Source organism: Channa argus, chromosome 4 (assembly GCF_033026475.1).
Source record: "Channa argus isolate prfri chromosome 4, Channa argus male v1.0, whole genome shotgun sequence".
In the NCBI taxonomy this organism is placed as follows: Eukaryota; Metazoa; Chordata; class Actinopteri; order Anabantiformes; family Channidae; genus Channa; species Channa argus.
This window is the reverse complement of record NC_090200.1, coordinates 17,031,065-17,047,605: the sequence shown is the minus strand read 5'-3', so window position 1 is coordinate 17,047,605 and position 16,541 is coordinate 17,031,065. Positions and strand designations below refer to the sequence as shown.

At 38.2% G+C, this 16,541-nt stretch overlaps 3 protein-coding genes across 6 annotated transcripts; 1 reads left to right on the top strand and 2 right to left on the bottom strand.

Annotated features, from left to right (window-relative positions):
• Positions 1-155: 155 nt before the first annotated feature.
• Positions 156-6,409, bottom strand: zgc:77752 (uncharacterized protein LOC393862 homolog). Its single transcript, XM_067502270.1, has 12 exons — positions 3,852-6,409; positions 3,681-3,761; positions 3,425-3,543; positions 3,091-3,228; positions 2,690-2,961; positions 2,295-2,591; positions 1,982-2,197; positions 1,777-1,893; positions 1,580-1,681; positions 1,363-1,443; positions 1,165-1,275; positions 156-1,066 (listed from the first exon to the last, which is right to left on the bottom strand). The coding sequence occupies exons 1-12, from the start codon at positions 4,040-4,042 to the stop codon at positions 944-946; spliced, it is 1,848 nt and encodes a 615-aa protein (XP_067358371.1). The 5' UTR covers positions 4,043-6,409; the 3' UTR covers positions 156-943.
• Positions 6,410-6,544: 135 nt separating this feature from the next.
• Positions 6,545-10,634, bottom strand: LOC137125968 (ADP-ribosylation factor 4-like). The gene is made up of 6 exons (XM_067502268.1): positions 10,441-10,634; positions 9,494-9,574; positions 9,263-9,372; positions 8,780-8,851; positions 8,119-8,244; positions 6,545-7,830 (listed from the first exon to the last, which is right to left on the bottom strand). The coding sequence occupies exons 1-6, from the start codon at positions 10,505-10,507 to the stop codon at positions 7,744-7,746; spliced, it is 543 nt and encodes a 180-aa protein (XP_067358369.1). The 5' UTR covers positions 10,508-10,634; the 3' UTR covers positions 6,545-7,743.
• Positions 10,635-11,193: 559 nt separating this feature from the next.
• On the top strand, positions 11,194-16,075 carry si:dkey-30c15.2 (uncharacterized protein LOC558938 homolog). 4 transcript variants are annotated; one of them, XM_067502936.1, is made up of 12 exons: positions 11,194-11,507; positions 11,600-11,643; positions 12,363-12,426; positions 12,570-12,701; positions 13,728-13,832; positions 13,927-13,976; positions 14,071-14,190; positions 14,311-14,335; positions 14,964-15,032; positions 15,169-15,322; positions 15,420-15,502; positions 15,632-16,075. In XM_067502936.1, exons 1-12 carry the CDS (start codon positions 11,475-11,477, stop codon positions 15,782-15,784), a joined length of 1,032 nt encoding a protein of 343 aa, XP_067359037.1. In that variant the 5' UTR covers positions 11,194-11,474; the 3' UTR covers positions 15,785-16,075. The 4 variants fall into 4 exon arrangements, with proteins under 4 accessions (XP_067359037.1, XP_067359035.1, XP_067359034.1 ...); XM_067502934.1 differs by having other exon boundaries at positions 14,961-15,032; XM_067502933.1 differs by having other exon boundaries at positions 14,290-14,335.
• The last annotated feature ends 466 nt before the right edge of the window (positions 16,076-16,541 follow it).

The window sequence follows — 16,541 nt, the reverse complement described above, 5'->3', positions numbered from 1 at the left end:
GTCAGCTTCACTATGACAACATTACCATGGAGACAACTATTTGACGGGTTTGCTTGATAATATGTGTTGTGTATAAAAGTGTGTGGATGTTGTACCCTTAATTCAGGGGAACTAGCAGGAGAAAGGGATTGAGAAACCGACACACTGCTCTCACCATCATGTGTATTTAATGAGACATTTGAAAACATAATTTATGGATTTTATAAAATATAAAGTTAACGTCAGTCAAAATCCACACTGAAACATTGAAAACACAACTTATGAATTTCACAAAGTATTAAGTAAACATCCGTCGAAATCCACGGACTCCACAGCATTAGTTCACTGCCCAAGTCAGCAACTCCCACATGTTAAACTTCAAGAAAACCAACATAACTGGTTCATATCTTGCAACAGCAACACAAATTCTTAACAATGTCCAAACACGTTTATTAAATTTAGCTGCCCATGATTACCTTAATTCGGGGTACATAAGCGGGGATAGTGAGGTTGAGAAACCGAAACATTGCTCTTACCGTCAATCACGTGTATTTATTGAGGGAGGGCAGCTCTGTCTCCCTCTGCTGGAGCCCCAAAGTAATAGGCATCACTAGAAGACCGATGCACAATCAAACCACACAGACGACAATGCACACTACGTATCTGCACTGTACTCTCACTGACTGAACAGTCAGTACAGATGACGACCACAGCACATACACGCAAGACAAACACACATCCGGAAACTCGAATAGTCTGATAGATAGAATACTGAGATAGAATCTAAACTTGCTTCTCTACAAATTAAATGCATATTAAATTAAATGTACACTGCAGGTACATGACCTTCTACCTGTTTTCATTATCTACCTATTTTTATTTACCTATGGTTTCAAATTTGAAGAATTTATTTTTGTTGTTTTTTCCAATAGAAATGCTCTGTTGGTTTTTATTCTGATGTGGCTTAAAGTGTGGCATTGGTGATGTAGACCCCTGTGAAGTATCTGTTGCTGTGGAAGGTTTCTCCTAAACTGGTCTTCAGGATCTTTATTAAAGCTGTAAGGCTTCCAATTTCCTCTTGAGGACGCTGTTGGCATAAAAGGGCAATTACACAATCAACACAACACTCTCATGGCAGAGGGCGTACACATTTCTAGATAAACAATAACTCCAAATTTGTCTTACCCTCGTAAGTGCACGAATCAACCGTCGTAGCACTGCCTCCTCTTTGTGTGGACACAGACGTGTCACTGCACTCACACAGCTCAGCAGACAATAGATGGTGTGTTTCTGCGACTGTAATAACATTGTAAATCACTTTTTAATTGTTTCCAAAAGAGGAGCAGAATGCTTTTCAGAATACTCATGCACCTTTTTCCTCACCTTCTTGAGCAAATTGAGAGGCTTCCTGTAGTTTGCTCCACAACTCAAGCTGCCTACATCCTCTGAACCCAGAACAGGGTCCTGCATGAGGTTGGAGGAAAGGGGGAGACATGACTGAGAGAGAGATGTTTAACATAGTTTGGGGAGTTTAAAATTTCTTGGCATATGCTTTACATCACAGCTCCATTATTATGGCCTTTTATTTGATGCCACCAACCCTTAATCTCTCCAGCCAAGTCCACAACAGACAACTGAGGACATGGGGATCTGATTCAGTAACCAGCAGAGCCCAGCCACAGTCGCTACTGTTCAGCTCCTCCTGTTCAAAAGGAAGGTGATGGTAGAAACATATTGGCTTTACATCAAGTCAAAATGAAACTGCTATGTTGTGATCGACAACAGTTTTTTTTTTACCTGCAGCAGAGCTGACCTTTGCAGTATGGTTTCTCCTGGAGGACCTTGGTCTGCCATTGCCTTAGCAACAGTACGGGCCACTAGGGTTGAGCCTGGATTGTGTAGATTTCTGCACAACTGTACGTAACAGAGATCAAAATGTTTAAAGGTTTCACATAAATAGTTAATTTTCATTGGCTTTTTACACAGTAATAATCAAAATTACCTCCATGTTGGAGTTGTACTTGGTATGCAACATTTTAGCTGTGCACTTTGACCTCTTAGTACAGTTATTGCTGTTTCTGATACACTCAACTGTCTGATATTCATTTTTGGTGGCTGGGAGGCCTGGTGGCCTTGGAAGAACTGGGCTAATTGGTCTCCGATCAGGGTGTTTCTCTTTTCCAAATGCTGTGATGCAGTATGGGCTAAGCTCCAGATCCTTCAGGACAAAATGCAACAAAGTGAGAAAAGTTTTTATAAGCAGGTTAATTTTTCAGTAACTATATGTACTTCAGACACATAATCTGGAATGTGACCTTATTTACTGTGATCTTGCTGAGGTCAGAGTCACTGTAGCTTCGCTTGTCCAGTAGCACCTCTCTCTTCCTGTCTAAGAATCCTAACGGCTCATCCCAGGAGGACACTGAGCTCACCCACGAACCCCTATGTTGCTCCCTCAGCAAGGGCAAGTAGTGTTTGGCCACAAGAGTCTCCCTCACAGTCCTACTCAGGGTCCTCAGTGCTGACCTCTTCTCTAGCTCAGCATAGACCTCTGGAGGTGTAGGGAGACCCAGGGCTAAGCAGGAGAGACGCACACACAGGAGGTACAAAACCTAATAATCAAATGAAGATTAGTAAGCAGTAGGAGGTATTGCTCTAAAGTACAGGCAGTTCCTGACACAAGATTAATGTAGTATAATGAAGATCCGACCTTTGGTGTTTGCCTGAGAGCGCGACCCTCTTGGCCATGCAGCAGCAGTGCTTGTCGGTTTAGGTAGTGCTGCAGGGTGAAAGGGGCTCCATGTCGCAGGCTGAGATCTGGGTATTGAACCAACTGTGTGCAGAGCAGGCGAGCAAAGTCAAACACCTGGGTTATTTGTGCCCGGGTTTGGATAGAGCAAGGCCGTTTAATTCGCACAAAGTGGACAGCCTCGCTTGGGCTGATCCGCAGGGTGTAGATCAAGTAACAGGCTATCAGGACACCTGAGCAGCAAGAGAGACACAGCATAAATGCACAGCCACGTGCAGTAAATAGACCTGAGAGCATGTGCACATGGCGACACACGTGGTATTTACATGGTCAGTAGATACAGTACGTATATTTTTTCGTACCTGTCCTGCCGAGGCCTGCATGGCAGTGCACAGCCACTCGTCCTTCCTTCACTGAAAAGGCCAAAACCTTCACCACATCAATTATTCCAACAATAGAGGACACACCAAAATCTGGCATCCCAAAGTTGTAAAAGTAAACTGCAAATATTAAATAAGCACACATTTTTCAAAATAAAGTTTATAAACCTTAAGAAGTTGTTGCTACTGTTGCCCATTAACATTCCCCTACTAAAAATTAGTGCAGATTTAAGAGAGCAGTCAGTGGAAATTAAACTGAAATCCATCAGAGAAATACACAAAAATATTGTGCGGTTTTAGTCTATCAGAGTCTCACTGTCATTCTCCATGAAGCTCTGGGGAGAGTATGTGAAACCACTTTCAGGATCTAGGGGAGGTCCGCAGTGAGCATGCTCCCCTGGGAGCTGCATGTTGATGATTGATTTGATGTTCAACCTGAGAAAAATGTAAAATTATCAAGACAGTAGGTGACTACAGAAAAACAACGAGGCCTGTTAGTTGTCAAAGCTCAGTGTTCATGATTCTAGCAGAACAACACAAACAGTGCGGGTACAACAATGAATAGCGATTACCTTTGAAACTGTTCAATGATGTTGTACTTCTCAATTAGATGATTTGACGGTCGTGCCATGGCAATTATATCGTCTGTCACCCTGGGACAGGTAGAAAGTCATAATCAGTAAAACTGACACTTACAGTTTTTGCCATATTATCTAACACAGCAATGAAACAAACAGTCTCACCAGGAGGAAAAAAGGCCTCGAATGACCTGCTGATTTAACTTCCAACACTCGGGTCCCTCGTAGCGACAGTCTTTTCCTCCGCAGGCCAGCAGACAAAGGAGTTTTGGTGGTATAGCTTTTACCAGGTTTTCCCTGGCCTGTGAGTAGGAGGGCCTCGGTACAGGTATGTGTGGAGTGAAAGTCGGCATCATCCTGTACTCCAGAGCTGCAGAATGCAATGCAAGTATTTTATATTCTATTATATATTTCAACCAAACTTCAAACTACACATGCTCCTCTAACACACGCTACTGCTGAGTTACATACACTCACAGAACTGCACTGACCCAGCTTCACTAAGCCTGATAAGCTGTCATAAATACATTAGAACAGACATTCACACATAAGAGCAAGCCAATTATATAATGCTTATACCTCCATTGCACGTTTAAGGACTGTGTGTAGATGTCCTAATTACCTGGCACCGCCTAAGACTTCATACTTGATTTACTTAGATTGTGGGTCTGTTTCATCTGAAAAAACAGTGAAATCTTTGTGCAACCTCATATTAAAACACATCAGCATTTCCTCTCATTTCAAACAATCTGAAGAGATTTTAAAATGTGTAGTATTTCAGAGGAAGACTGTAAAGATAAGTGTAAAAGAATGAGTTGTTGAAAACCAATATACAAATCCTGACTTCATAAAATCTGTGAAATTCATTAGAAAATCTTATTTTTTAAGGACAAATCATAAAAGGTGGCTTCCACATATAGGCTATAGTTTTTCTCCATTTAAAAAAATAATTACCATGGAGATTTAAATTAGCTCAGGTGGTAAGGGCAGTCGTCCACGGACCACAAGGTGAGTGGTTTGATCCCTGGCCCTGGCTATATGTCGAAGTGTCTCTGGGCAAGACACTGAACCCCTAACAGCCCATTCCACTCCCCAGCTGTGCAGTGCCGGTCCAAGCCCGGTAGAAATTTGGGAGGGTGGCGTCAGGAAGGGCATCCAGCGTAAAAACTGTGCCAAATCAACATGTGGACGATGATCTGCTGTGGCGACCCTGAACTCACGGGATAAGCCGAAAAGGACAAAAACAAAAAACAAAAAAAAAAACAATTTAACTCACCAAACCTTTCGGGGACTGTATTGTGGACATGATTTACAAATATAAGGTGTTTTAGTTTACTGCCCAGTGACGTCAGAGGTGACATTTACACTCTCCATATACACAGCAATAAACACAAAGGTTGTGTCTCATCCTTATATATGACCTCCATCATAATGACCAACATAACAGAAAAGCGTTTATACTTAGCTGTAAAGACAGACTTGCCATTTAAATGACAGAGAGCTAAGTCTACAATCCTTAGATTTATACCATTAACTATTTTATACATTCATGCCTGCCCAGCTAGGGCTCAGTTAGTAGAGTGGCCTCCTACTGACCATAGGGTCGGAGGTTCCCAACCATATGTAGAACTGTCTCTAGGCAATACACTGAACCCCATACTGCCCATCCCAATTGCCAGCCATGCAGTGCCAGTCCCAGACCAGCTAGAAATTGGGGATTTCATAAAATCTGTGAAATTCATTTTTAAGGACGAATCACAACAGAGAGCGAGTTTCCACATATCGGCTATAGTTGGAGGGATGCAACCGGCGTAAAAAATTGTGCCAAATCAAAATGCAGACAAACGATCTGCTGTGGCGACCCTAAATTTACAGGATAAGCCGAAAGAACGAAAATAAAAAATGCCTGCCCAACTAGACTGTCAACAAGAGAAAAATTATTGTTCTTTTCTAATTTTTTCCCACTTTATTTGCTCATTATTGTGTAAAGGTCATGAAGATGTTAGTGTTATTGTCTGCATGCGTGCACCTCTGACTTTACTTTGGTGCTGACAAGTGTTCCACCATATTTCTACAAATGACTACATTGAAAACAATTACATACACATTTAAACACACCTTTTCTAAAAGGAAATTCTCTATTTCACCTCAATTTTTAATAAAAATTCTTTAAACAAAAAGCCAGTGGTCTCTGCTTTAGTAAACAACAATTTCCTGGCTGTAAAAGGTGGCAGACTTACGCGGAAGCATTTGGATTAATATGCTTTGTAGTCATTTAAAACCGTAAGGTTATCTGGTAGTTGTTAATTTGAACAGGACAGCAGAAGCAGCGTAAATGCTGTGCAGATAGTAATAGACGGTCACCTAACGTAGACAAAGGCATATTAATGATAAATGTGGTAAGAAGTGTGGTAGATTGAAAGTCAAATATACTTAAGACAGATCAGGGGCATAGTTGTTTGCCAAGATCCTAAGTCAAAGGCTTAAACTGAGTTGGTGGCGAAACACCCCACTTCCCCTTATCAGCCACAGATTATGACAGAACATGCCAAGAATAAGACACTAAATCTGAAACTTAAGAAAGCATGACCTGATTTTAGCTTCTGGAAATACAGTAGTCAGAACAAATCTTAAATATATTCTTAAATATAACAGGTAAATGCATAAAATACATGCAAAGAGACAACTAGGTCTCATCAGTAATGAGTAGTCAAAAGCACCTTTTTTTTTTAACACTGGCTTTATTCTAAGCTTTTTTTGCAAAATATTTTTAATCCTTTCTAAGAATTTCAGCTTCAGCTTCTGCAAGCATAGGTTGGAATGTATACCAAAACAAACTGTGCAGGTATGTTTTGAGATTTTAAGAGCGATAGAATAAAACAGAATTTATTTATATCCTATTTGACATCAGACAATACAAAGTCAGCACAAAGTGCTGCCAAAAAAAACAACAAACAAAAGTAAAAAAAGATACTATTAGAAAAAGCATACTATTTAATGTTGCACCGACACCAAAACTGTGTCAACACTGAAAATGTTTCCTTCCTCATTTTACTTAAAAAAATATATGCTGTTAGGGTGGATAGAAGAACTGAAAATTTAACCAAGTCTGTTTTTCATGGAGGTTTAAAACAAGGAAGGAAGATGAGTAGGGACAAGGCAATAAATGTCCAAATAGGATATAATCCTGGCTGAAAGTGAAGTCTTGCAAGGAAGCAATCTACAAATCTTTTACAAAAGCATTTTTAGAGAGATGCAGGCCTAAGTATGAAATAAGAAAAGAATAACTCAGATTTGTCTACAGAGGGACCAAAAGGCACAATGTTCCTTTTTGGAACCATTTACTGGGAGCCCACATGGTTCCACATCACGAACAAAATCTATCTGTGAAATGACTGCAACCTTTGTTCATCCTCTACATGAGATTGAGGACACAGTGCAAGCCAAGGGTCAAGTCTGTGAGGGAGTCAAATACTCATGAGGGACTTTTAGGATGAACAGCTTGTGGCAGCCTACAAGTCGTCCTTTCCCAAAAGTCTTGAGTTTTATTATCATATCATATCATACCAACCTTGGCTCAAAAATGGATATACATTAACCCCATTAATTATACAAGTGGTTGATTACTGCAAACCCTGCCTAGAAAGGAGTGGAAAAAGAACTCTCATAACTCTATTCATTGTTTCCATGATTTATCCTAAAAGGCTGTTTGCTCACCAGTGCAAGTGAACGTATAATTACAACTTGTCGTCATGTGAGAGTTCAGAGAAGTAAAGGAGAAAGAGACATACAGACTACGTTAAGAGATGTATGGTAATAGTATTGATAACAAAGCCAACAAACAAAAAAAACTGAAAATATACAAAACAAAACAAAAAAAAAGAAATAATGAAATTTCCCAAAGATGATTATATGTTGTCAACCAGCGTTGTTCTTTCTGTAAGCATTGGTACTGAAAGACCAAGTGTTTCTGGAATTTAATGTCTGTGCCTTCTCTGCTGTCCTGTGATGTTCAGTCTTTCTCTCCCACTCGCTCATCTGTCCAGCTGGTCCTTCATTAGTTCTTGGAGAGCTCTTTGGATAGCCAGTCAAGACCTTCGTACAGCCCAGTGCCCTGGGTAGCACAGGTTGACTCAATGTGCCACTGTGGAGTCAACAGATTATATGGTAAAAGATAGTTGTATATGATTGCAGCTTTGTGCATTTCTACAGCTTTGAATTTTCCTGCAGGTGTGGGGAGAATGTTTATTAGTCCATTCAAAAATTGACATTTTTGTGATAGTTACAGCCTAAAATGCCCAATTTTCATTTTTCTGAAAAATTGTGATGCATGTTGCTCTGGTTTTACAAGATTTCAAAATGCAAGGCTCGCACAGTATTCACAGAGGATTTGTTAAATTAACACTGCGCATTCCTGGAGGGACATACTTACAGTTTTGTTGCGGAGAGCATGTAGGCCAAGTTTGTCTGTGAGTTCACTGACTGATAAGGCATTGGGAAGGTCCTGTTTGTTAGCAAACACCAGCAAAACAGCATCTTTTAACTCATCCTCCAGCAACTAGAAGGTCAGAAAACAGACTAGAATATCAGCTCTAAAATATAATGTTAAACACATCACATCTACAGCAAGATATTATTTCTTGTTTCCTTTCAATCTTTAAGGAGGTTTAAAACATTAAGATTTTTTTCCACAGGTACATTACATTGAATTGTTTTAGAAATTAGAAAACAAAATGCAGTTAGAGATATGAGCCAGACAAGTTAGCATCAAAAATGACTAAGATGTTATACACAGTTTTGGGGGTGTATGGTTTTGAGGTCCAAGAAGCTGGCTACATAAAGAAAACACTCTAGTTTAAATCCAACGGGGGCTTTTAGGATAAGATGCCTTCTTGTCAAAAAAAGGAAAAAATTGGTGGCAATACTTAAATACAATATACATACATTAAAAAAAATTTTAAATAAAGGAAAACTGCTACTCTGCATGTCAGGACAATAATCAAAAATAATAAAACACATTTCTTAAAAATTGCACAGTACACTGCACTCAAACAATGCAATTCTATCTTTACAGAGCTAAAGATAACACCTACCATCTTTGAGAGCTCTTCTGCAGACTCTGCCACTCGTTCTCTATCGTTACTATCCACTACAAAAATGAGACCCTAGATGGGAAACACAGTTAAAGTGGTTAGATTTCCTGCAAGTAATGAATATACAGACTAAATCACATCAATTAATGAATTTGGAGAAGTGAAACCTAAATTCTAAATTTAAAAAAGGTATTAAAGAATGCTATCATTTCAGTTATTTATTCAAAAATCTTACAAAATAGTACAAATAAATACAATATTAGTGTACTTTAACCAACAGTGGCAAGTTGCCAAACAGAAAGTATAATAAATGGTAATATATATTATAAAATATACTTTACATGGTTATGTAAGCATACAAGAGATGTCAAATACTACTGCTCCTCAATGCTATTACTTTCCCCCCCCCCCACTAAAAACTGACTTAGGCTTGCCTAGTTAATATAAAGTGGTCACCCAGCACTGAGACAGCCAGAATCATACCTGTGTGTTCTGAAAATAATGTCTCCAGAGTGGTCTGATCTTGTCCTGGCCACCCACGTCCCATACAGTGAAACTGATGTTTTTATATTCTACAGTCTCCACATTGAAACCTTTAAAAGAGACGGGAGAGAGCTTAATAATAGTAAGTCGCAATATTCCATTGTGAAACATGTGAGGCACATATTAGGCAATCAAAAGAAACGAAAATAAGCTTTTGATGGCATATCTTACCAATGGTTGGGATAGTGGTTACAATTTCACCAAGCTTCAGTTTGTACAAGATTGTGGTTTTTCCAGCGGCATCCAGCCCAACTACAGAGAAAATATAGTACAAGTACAATTAACAGTTGTATCCAAGGAAGGATAGAACTGTGGATGACAAAATAGTGATATTACGTAAAACGTTCTAATAATTTGACAGCAGAGGCCGCACTGTGTACCTAAGACTGCGAATCCTCTATACTGACTCATTTACATCAGTTACTCAAAGAAAAATGCATACGATGATCCAGGCTGATAGTATTGTATATACTAATTATATCCAGAACCTATTACTCCCTTACCATCCGGAAAAAGGCTTACTTACTCTTCTAACGTCATAAGAGGTAACTTACAATAAGAGACAGCAGCGAATTCCACAACGAGTTATCATCTAACACGTTAGGGTTAGTAACTACTAAAAAGCAAACTAACTACAAACTATGGATTTCATGTAGATTATGGGACGAGGGTCGTTTATATTTTATCCAACATTTTATCCAACGTCTGGCCTTTTGGGATGTAACTAATTGCTGGCAACAGACAATACTAAAATTTGAGGCAAATCTTTTAATAAAAAAAATATAATTATAAAAGACTATTACAAAATGTCTTTCAGGAAAAGTCAACTTTTAATTTTACCCCGTTATATCCAGATGCTAGTAAACCCTTTGTTGAAATATCTAACATTAGTTTAATAAAATTATTACAAAATAAAAGTTGACTAAATGGCTCTTGTGTGTGTTTTGATTCCACCTATGTCCAAAAATGTCTAATTTAAAAGCCCCTGCTAATACATCTATCAAGAACTAACGTTATGGTTAGCTAACGCTAACAACTCTCCAAACGCTAGCTACAGCTGCACTTAGCTAACACCGAGGCTACAAACCATGCCGCTGCCAAAAACAGCTTCTACTCACCCATCAAAATCCTCATTTGTTTTTTGCCAAAAAGCCGGCCAAATATCGACGAGATTGTGAGCCCCATGACTGTCAGAGGACGTTTGAATCTATAAAAGAAGCTCTTCTATTAGCCACAGAAGTAACACAGTGTAATAGTAGTTCAAGCGTCCGGTTACTCAGATATCCAGAGGACTCTGCTGCCGACTGCCACGTCCGGGCCAACGTGGAATACGCGACGTCATCAGTTTGAATCAACTTTATTAGCACACATACACAACGACAATTAAACAGCCCCTTTCTGATACCTTTGGGTGTTTTTATACAACTTTAAACTGCCCTAATTATACAGTAGATTTTGCCAGAATATTTTACAGACAAACAATATAAAATGCAATACATTACAACTAAAGACTTGTTTTCATCAGGATGAACGATGCAAGGCCGATTCCCACCACTAGATGCCCCTTCAACACAGACGTCTACAATTTGTAACCCGTGTGTGTCCAAGGTCTAACCTAGTGGAAGGCTGCACTGTCAATGAGTGAGAGTGTGTGTCTGAAGCTGTTAGGCATCAAAGCAGCAAGATACACATTACAAAAATATTTTCATGAATATTTTTAGGAATATTCTCACAAAATCTGATAAACACTCATCTTGGCAGCAGGGCAAATAACCGCCAGACAAACATCTGCATCTGTGGTTTCGGTAGGAAATTCAACTGGCATACCCAAGGTATGATAAAACTTCAAATAGTACACAGGAAATTTAATTCCACTGCTTTCTTGTATTCCCTACTTGTCTTTGTCTCTTAAAACATTGGCTATAAATCAAAATACAATTTCACATGGGGATTCCAACCCAGAAACAGGATCATGCACTCAAAGGTGGAGTCAAAACAGCAGCATGTGACAAGGTAGCAGACATTTATAAAGGAAAAACACTAATGGAACATATTACTGGGAGGAGGGAAAGACATTTTCACAAAGGCCTGTTGTGGAGACAGGTTATAGGCACAAACAGACTGTGAGTTTTGGATAGACTGGATATTTACCATGGAGCTCAATGGTTTACTAAACGGGTATCAGGTAGGCATTATATTTAACCTAATATTGTTGTGTGCAGTAGAAATCTGAAATACCACACATTTCTGAAAACATGTCGAATTGTGTGTTTTCAGATTGATGTTCTTTCTACTACATACCTAGTAACACTAACTCCCAGGTAATATGCTTTCTTATATATTTTCAATGACCTGCTTGAATCACTTCCAAGGCTGTTGAATAACTAGGTTGTTTAATAACAACAGCAAAATCAGTAGATCAACACGCAGCACGATGCTGACTTATGTTTATTTGGTGAATTCCTTCAGTGTGTTTTGATCATGTCTTTTTTCTATTATCAAGGGCATTGCCACATATATTGATTACTAGAAATATAGTATTCCACACTGAGTTGTATATGCTCCTTGAATAGTTGCAGCTACCTTAGACCTTCATTTGGAAAAACACAATCACAAGGAAACCGTGTCTTTGTTTGAGCGTATTTCGCCTTCTTTCCTCAGCTTGTGATAATGAAAGGAAAACCAAAGACAAAGGACAAATTGAAGTTGAAGTAATAAAGTGGGGGAAAATATCCGTATTATCCTCTGTGTGAGGTTTCTATGGCACCAAGAGGAGAGTTAAGATTTCAAGCAATGTGTCATTTTATAGCATTTTTTTAGTGCAAATGTCACATGTGCCTGAGTTAAGCTGTCTTTTAGACAACAACATCATGCTCACTAGGCTGTTCAATAAACTTCAATCAAGTTAAGTGTTATCTTTAACTTTATAAGTTTGAAACCTTGAAGTCCTGGTCAGGAATTTGGCTAAAATAAATGTATTTCTGTGATTTTTCACTCTATGAACTTAGTTAATATGTCACTTACTTTTGATTAACTGCAGCGTGATTGGGAGTTTTTCTGTTCTGGTGGTTTCCATAGTAAGATGGAGGCATCTAAGAGAACAGGTGGGTGCAATTGTATCACTGTTTCTATTTGCATGTTTTTTGTGTGTGTCTCTGGTTTTGGTGGTAAGTGTTTCTGTGTCACTGTATTTTCGGCATGATTAATGTCTAACGTGAATCATTTTTTTGTTCTAAATCATGTTCAGGTGCACCTCCTGGTGCAGCTTGCACTTGCAGACCTCCTGGCTGCTCTGATCCTTTTGTTGACCAATGCCATGAACAAAGTCAGCACTGAGAACAGCGTAGCCATCTGTGAATACAGCCTGCCACTGTCACTGGTGAGGAACAGTTACCACCACGCTGTTAAACTGAGCCAAGTCAATGATTTGCAAGATTTTTTATTTTTTTAGGGAGTGGGGGGACATCAGCAGTTTGAATTTGAATAAACTTCAAAAGTTTCTCTGAGTCACTTGGGAGTGCAATGTAACTGAGATGTATTACATTATTTGAACAATAAAAAGTCTCCTTATATTGCATCTATAAAGCACAGTGATGACCAGTTATGCTGTGTCATGTATTCAAATGTAATTATAAACTTGAAATCTATGTATTTGTTCCCTCAGACTGAGAGTTGAAATTGAATGTTTCATGTTATAATTTTTATTTTAAGTTTTTAACTTTACAAGTGTTACAATTCTCTGTAGGTCTTCTGTAAACTGAGTTCAGCTGATATTTTACAGTGATAAGAGGACAGTTTGGTTTTATATAAGCAAATAAGGACAAGGGTGCAATGTAGGAATGAAAACTGTGTTACACAATTTCATTCAGAAAAGGTTCCACATTTGTTTCAAAATTCAGATATGGAAAATATTTAACCTTGGTTCCATGGTCAGTGGTTCAATATTTAATCAAAGCAAAAATTACTTAATCAGTTTACTTTTCTGAATTCATGCCTGGTACAATTTCCTACATTTTAAACATGCTTTTATAGCTTTATATCACGATAGTGAAATACTGAAGGAATGATTTTACTGCACCTCATGTGGTAAAGTTACAGAAACACAAGTAACAGAACATCCTAAGAAATTAAATTCAAATAATTTAAATGTTTTCATAAAGAATAATTAAAATGTCCTCATAAACATAAAGAAAGAATAATATCTGAACTTGGTAGAAGTAACTTTTTCAGCTGGTACCACAAACCTAATAAATGTTACTTCTTCACATAAACAGATTTAATGACAAGAGCATTTTCTTGAACTAGTTAGCATTTGCAAACAGCAGTTGGTGGCATTTAACCTTGTGGGGATGCTTCATCATAATTTGCATTAATATCCTTTGTGTGTTTGTTCGTTCCGTCCCAGACATTTTATTTGATTTCACTTCTGCTGATGGTGGTTTACGCATGGAAGTCAAAGAATGCGATCCAAGGATGGAGAGCACAGCCCGCAGAGGATGAGGTTGGACAGGTGATGAGGCAGCTGGATTTGCAGATAATGTCCTCCTCAACAGCTCTTAAGATGCATTCAGCAATTGATTCTCTTTTTCTGCTTTTGTTTACAGAGGCAGTGTAAAAGAATAATAATTGCTCTTCCTGTATATGCCACAGTGTGGTGAGTTTGTTTATATTTTTAGATAGTATAACACACCACCTTTTAGACTTTATTGATATGTTAAAGTGTTTTCTCTGTCTGCCCAATATCACAGGTTGGTCCCCATAGGAATGTACTTCGCATACGTGCTCACTCCCTTTATAAAAGCTGCTGTGGTGACTCCAATTACTGGCGGATCACGTGGAGTCAGTAACGACACAAAATATTGCACCAGGTGAGCACACAACCTCAACAATTAGCTTCTTTTAAACAAAAGTAAAATAAACATTTCTCTATTGTATTGCTGACCTTTCTGATTTGTCTTTTTTCACAGCTGTCTCTTGTTCTTGCATAGATGGTGGGACTCTTGCTCTGATGATGTGAGTACAAAACTCTCTTGTAATACACTTTATCTATAAATTCAAAAGAGGTTGGGAAGATGTTTAAAACTTAAATAAAACAGAATGCAATAATTTGCAAATCTCACCAACCCATATTTTATTCATATTTTTGGAACATTAACAACATTTCAGATGTTGAAGTTGAGACATTTCACTATTTCATGGAAAATATTGAATTTGATGTCAGCGACACAAAAGGCTGGAAAAGTAATTGCCGCAAATCAAAAACAAATGGAGGAGCATTTGACAAATAATTAGGTTAATTGGCAACAGGTCTGTAACATGACTGGGTATAAAAGGAGCATTTTAAAGAGGCAGATTCTCTCGAATGTAAAGATGGCAGAGGTTCACCAATCTGCATCTAAAAACAAACAAAAACAATTTCAGATAAATGTTCCTCAGTGTAAAATTGTAAAGATGGACTATGGACGCGGTGTTCTGTGGACTAAAGAGAAGAGGGTCTAAACCACAAACTGCATCCTTTACAACAGCATGGCTTTGCAGGAGAAGAGTCTGGGTGCTAAACTGGCCTGCCTGCTTTCTTGTACTATTCATAGTGTTGCATGTAGTGTCTTTGTGCTAACACAACTTTTTCTCTTCTCAGAAGAAAGCACATGACACAGTTATCAAAGCTTTTCTTTTCCTTGTGGTGACACTGGTGATGACATCTTGCTGTGTAAGTCATTAGCAATCAGATTATCTTAAGAAGAATTTCTAGTAGTTACAGTGATTAATTCTAATTTCAAAGTGCTATCTAAAGCCTTATATTTACATGTGTATAATAATAATTATTGATTTCTGCCTCACTGTAGGCTATTTACTATAAGGTTGGTAAATGGTATGAAAGACATCAGCATGAGGGTCTTTTTCCTGTGGAAGGAGATGGACGTTCAAGAAGGAGATCTAGAAGAATATTTTCCATATCGCGAAACATGGTGTTGGTCATCTTAATCTGCTGGGCACCAGGTAAACACACACCCACACTCCGAAAAATACTACTGTAATTATTTTGTCTGTGTAACCTCAACATCAGATTGGTCTCATATCTTTCTTCCTTATGTAGCTCTTCTCCTCGTTCTGCTATCAACCCTGATGGCATGGATAAATATTGAACAGCGCAGCCTGTTTGGCCTTTATGTAATACAGGTACAGTTTTGTAGCTGTAGCTGAAGTTTTGTAGATGAAGATTTGAATGGCCAATGGCAAAAAAACAACAACAACATTTTATGTGGTGTTTGAGTTGCAGGTCACAGCATTATTTTTGTTTTATTTCAGGCTGCCACTGTGTCACTGCAAGGTTTCCTGAACAGTATGGTCTACGCCTGGAAGCGGCCAAATTTCAGAGAGGCCGTTCTTGGAGAGAGCACACCGCTGGTGGCATACAACCACCTGGCCTTTTTTGATGAATCACTGAGGAACTTAACTTGATTGTTGACTTTAAATCCACGAAGAGACTTTGTTTTGCTGTGACTGACCCTGCCTGCACACTTTACGTCAATACATTTCAGACTGAAACAAAAAAGGTTTTATTTTGTGAAGAAGCAAAAAGATAAAGGAAACACTGAACACCAACATAAGCAATGGCATATAGCATATTTTTTTTAGAATAAACATACCAAAATTTCTAGATATGTTGTAGAACTATGCACTATTTATGTATGTGATATTGATATACTGTTTTAGCAAAGATTATAAACATAAAGATATATGGAATAATTATGCAGTGTGATGTTACCATGTTTTATTAAATGTATTTATAATGTTCAGTAAGGTGCTTTTATGACCAATAGTTTTAACAGTCTGTTTGGACCTGTTGCATACTGTGCACTGACACTGACAGATTTCAGAAGCATGTGTCACCTATGATAATGCAGGGCTTCTTGTCAGAAACATGTACTATATACGTCAGAATAATAAGGGATAGGTGAGTTGTTGCAGAAAAGCTTTGTCATGTATGTGTACAACCACAACAAAAGTATTTCAAAAAAATAAAATAATAATAAACATAATAATTAACAAAATAATAATAATAATAGTAACAGTAAATAATAATAATAACAATGAGGCAGTGAAACTGAGGTCCCACACGAGGCATATCAGATACTGTTCTGTACAGACACAAAGATCATAGTACTCTGATGTTATAGTATCTCAAACTACATGACTGATTATGTTTGAGCATTTT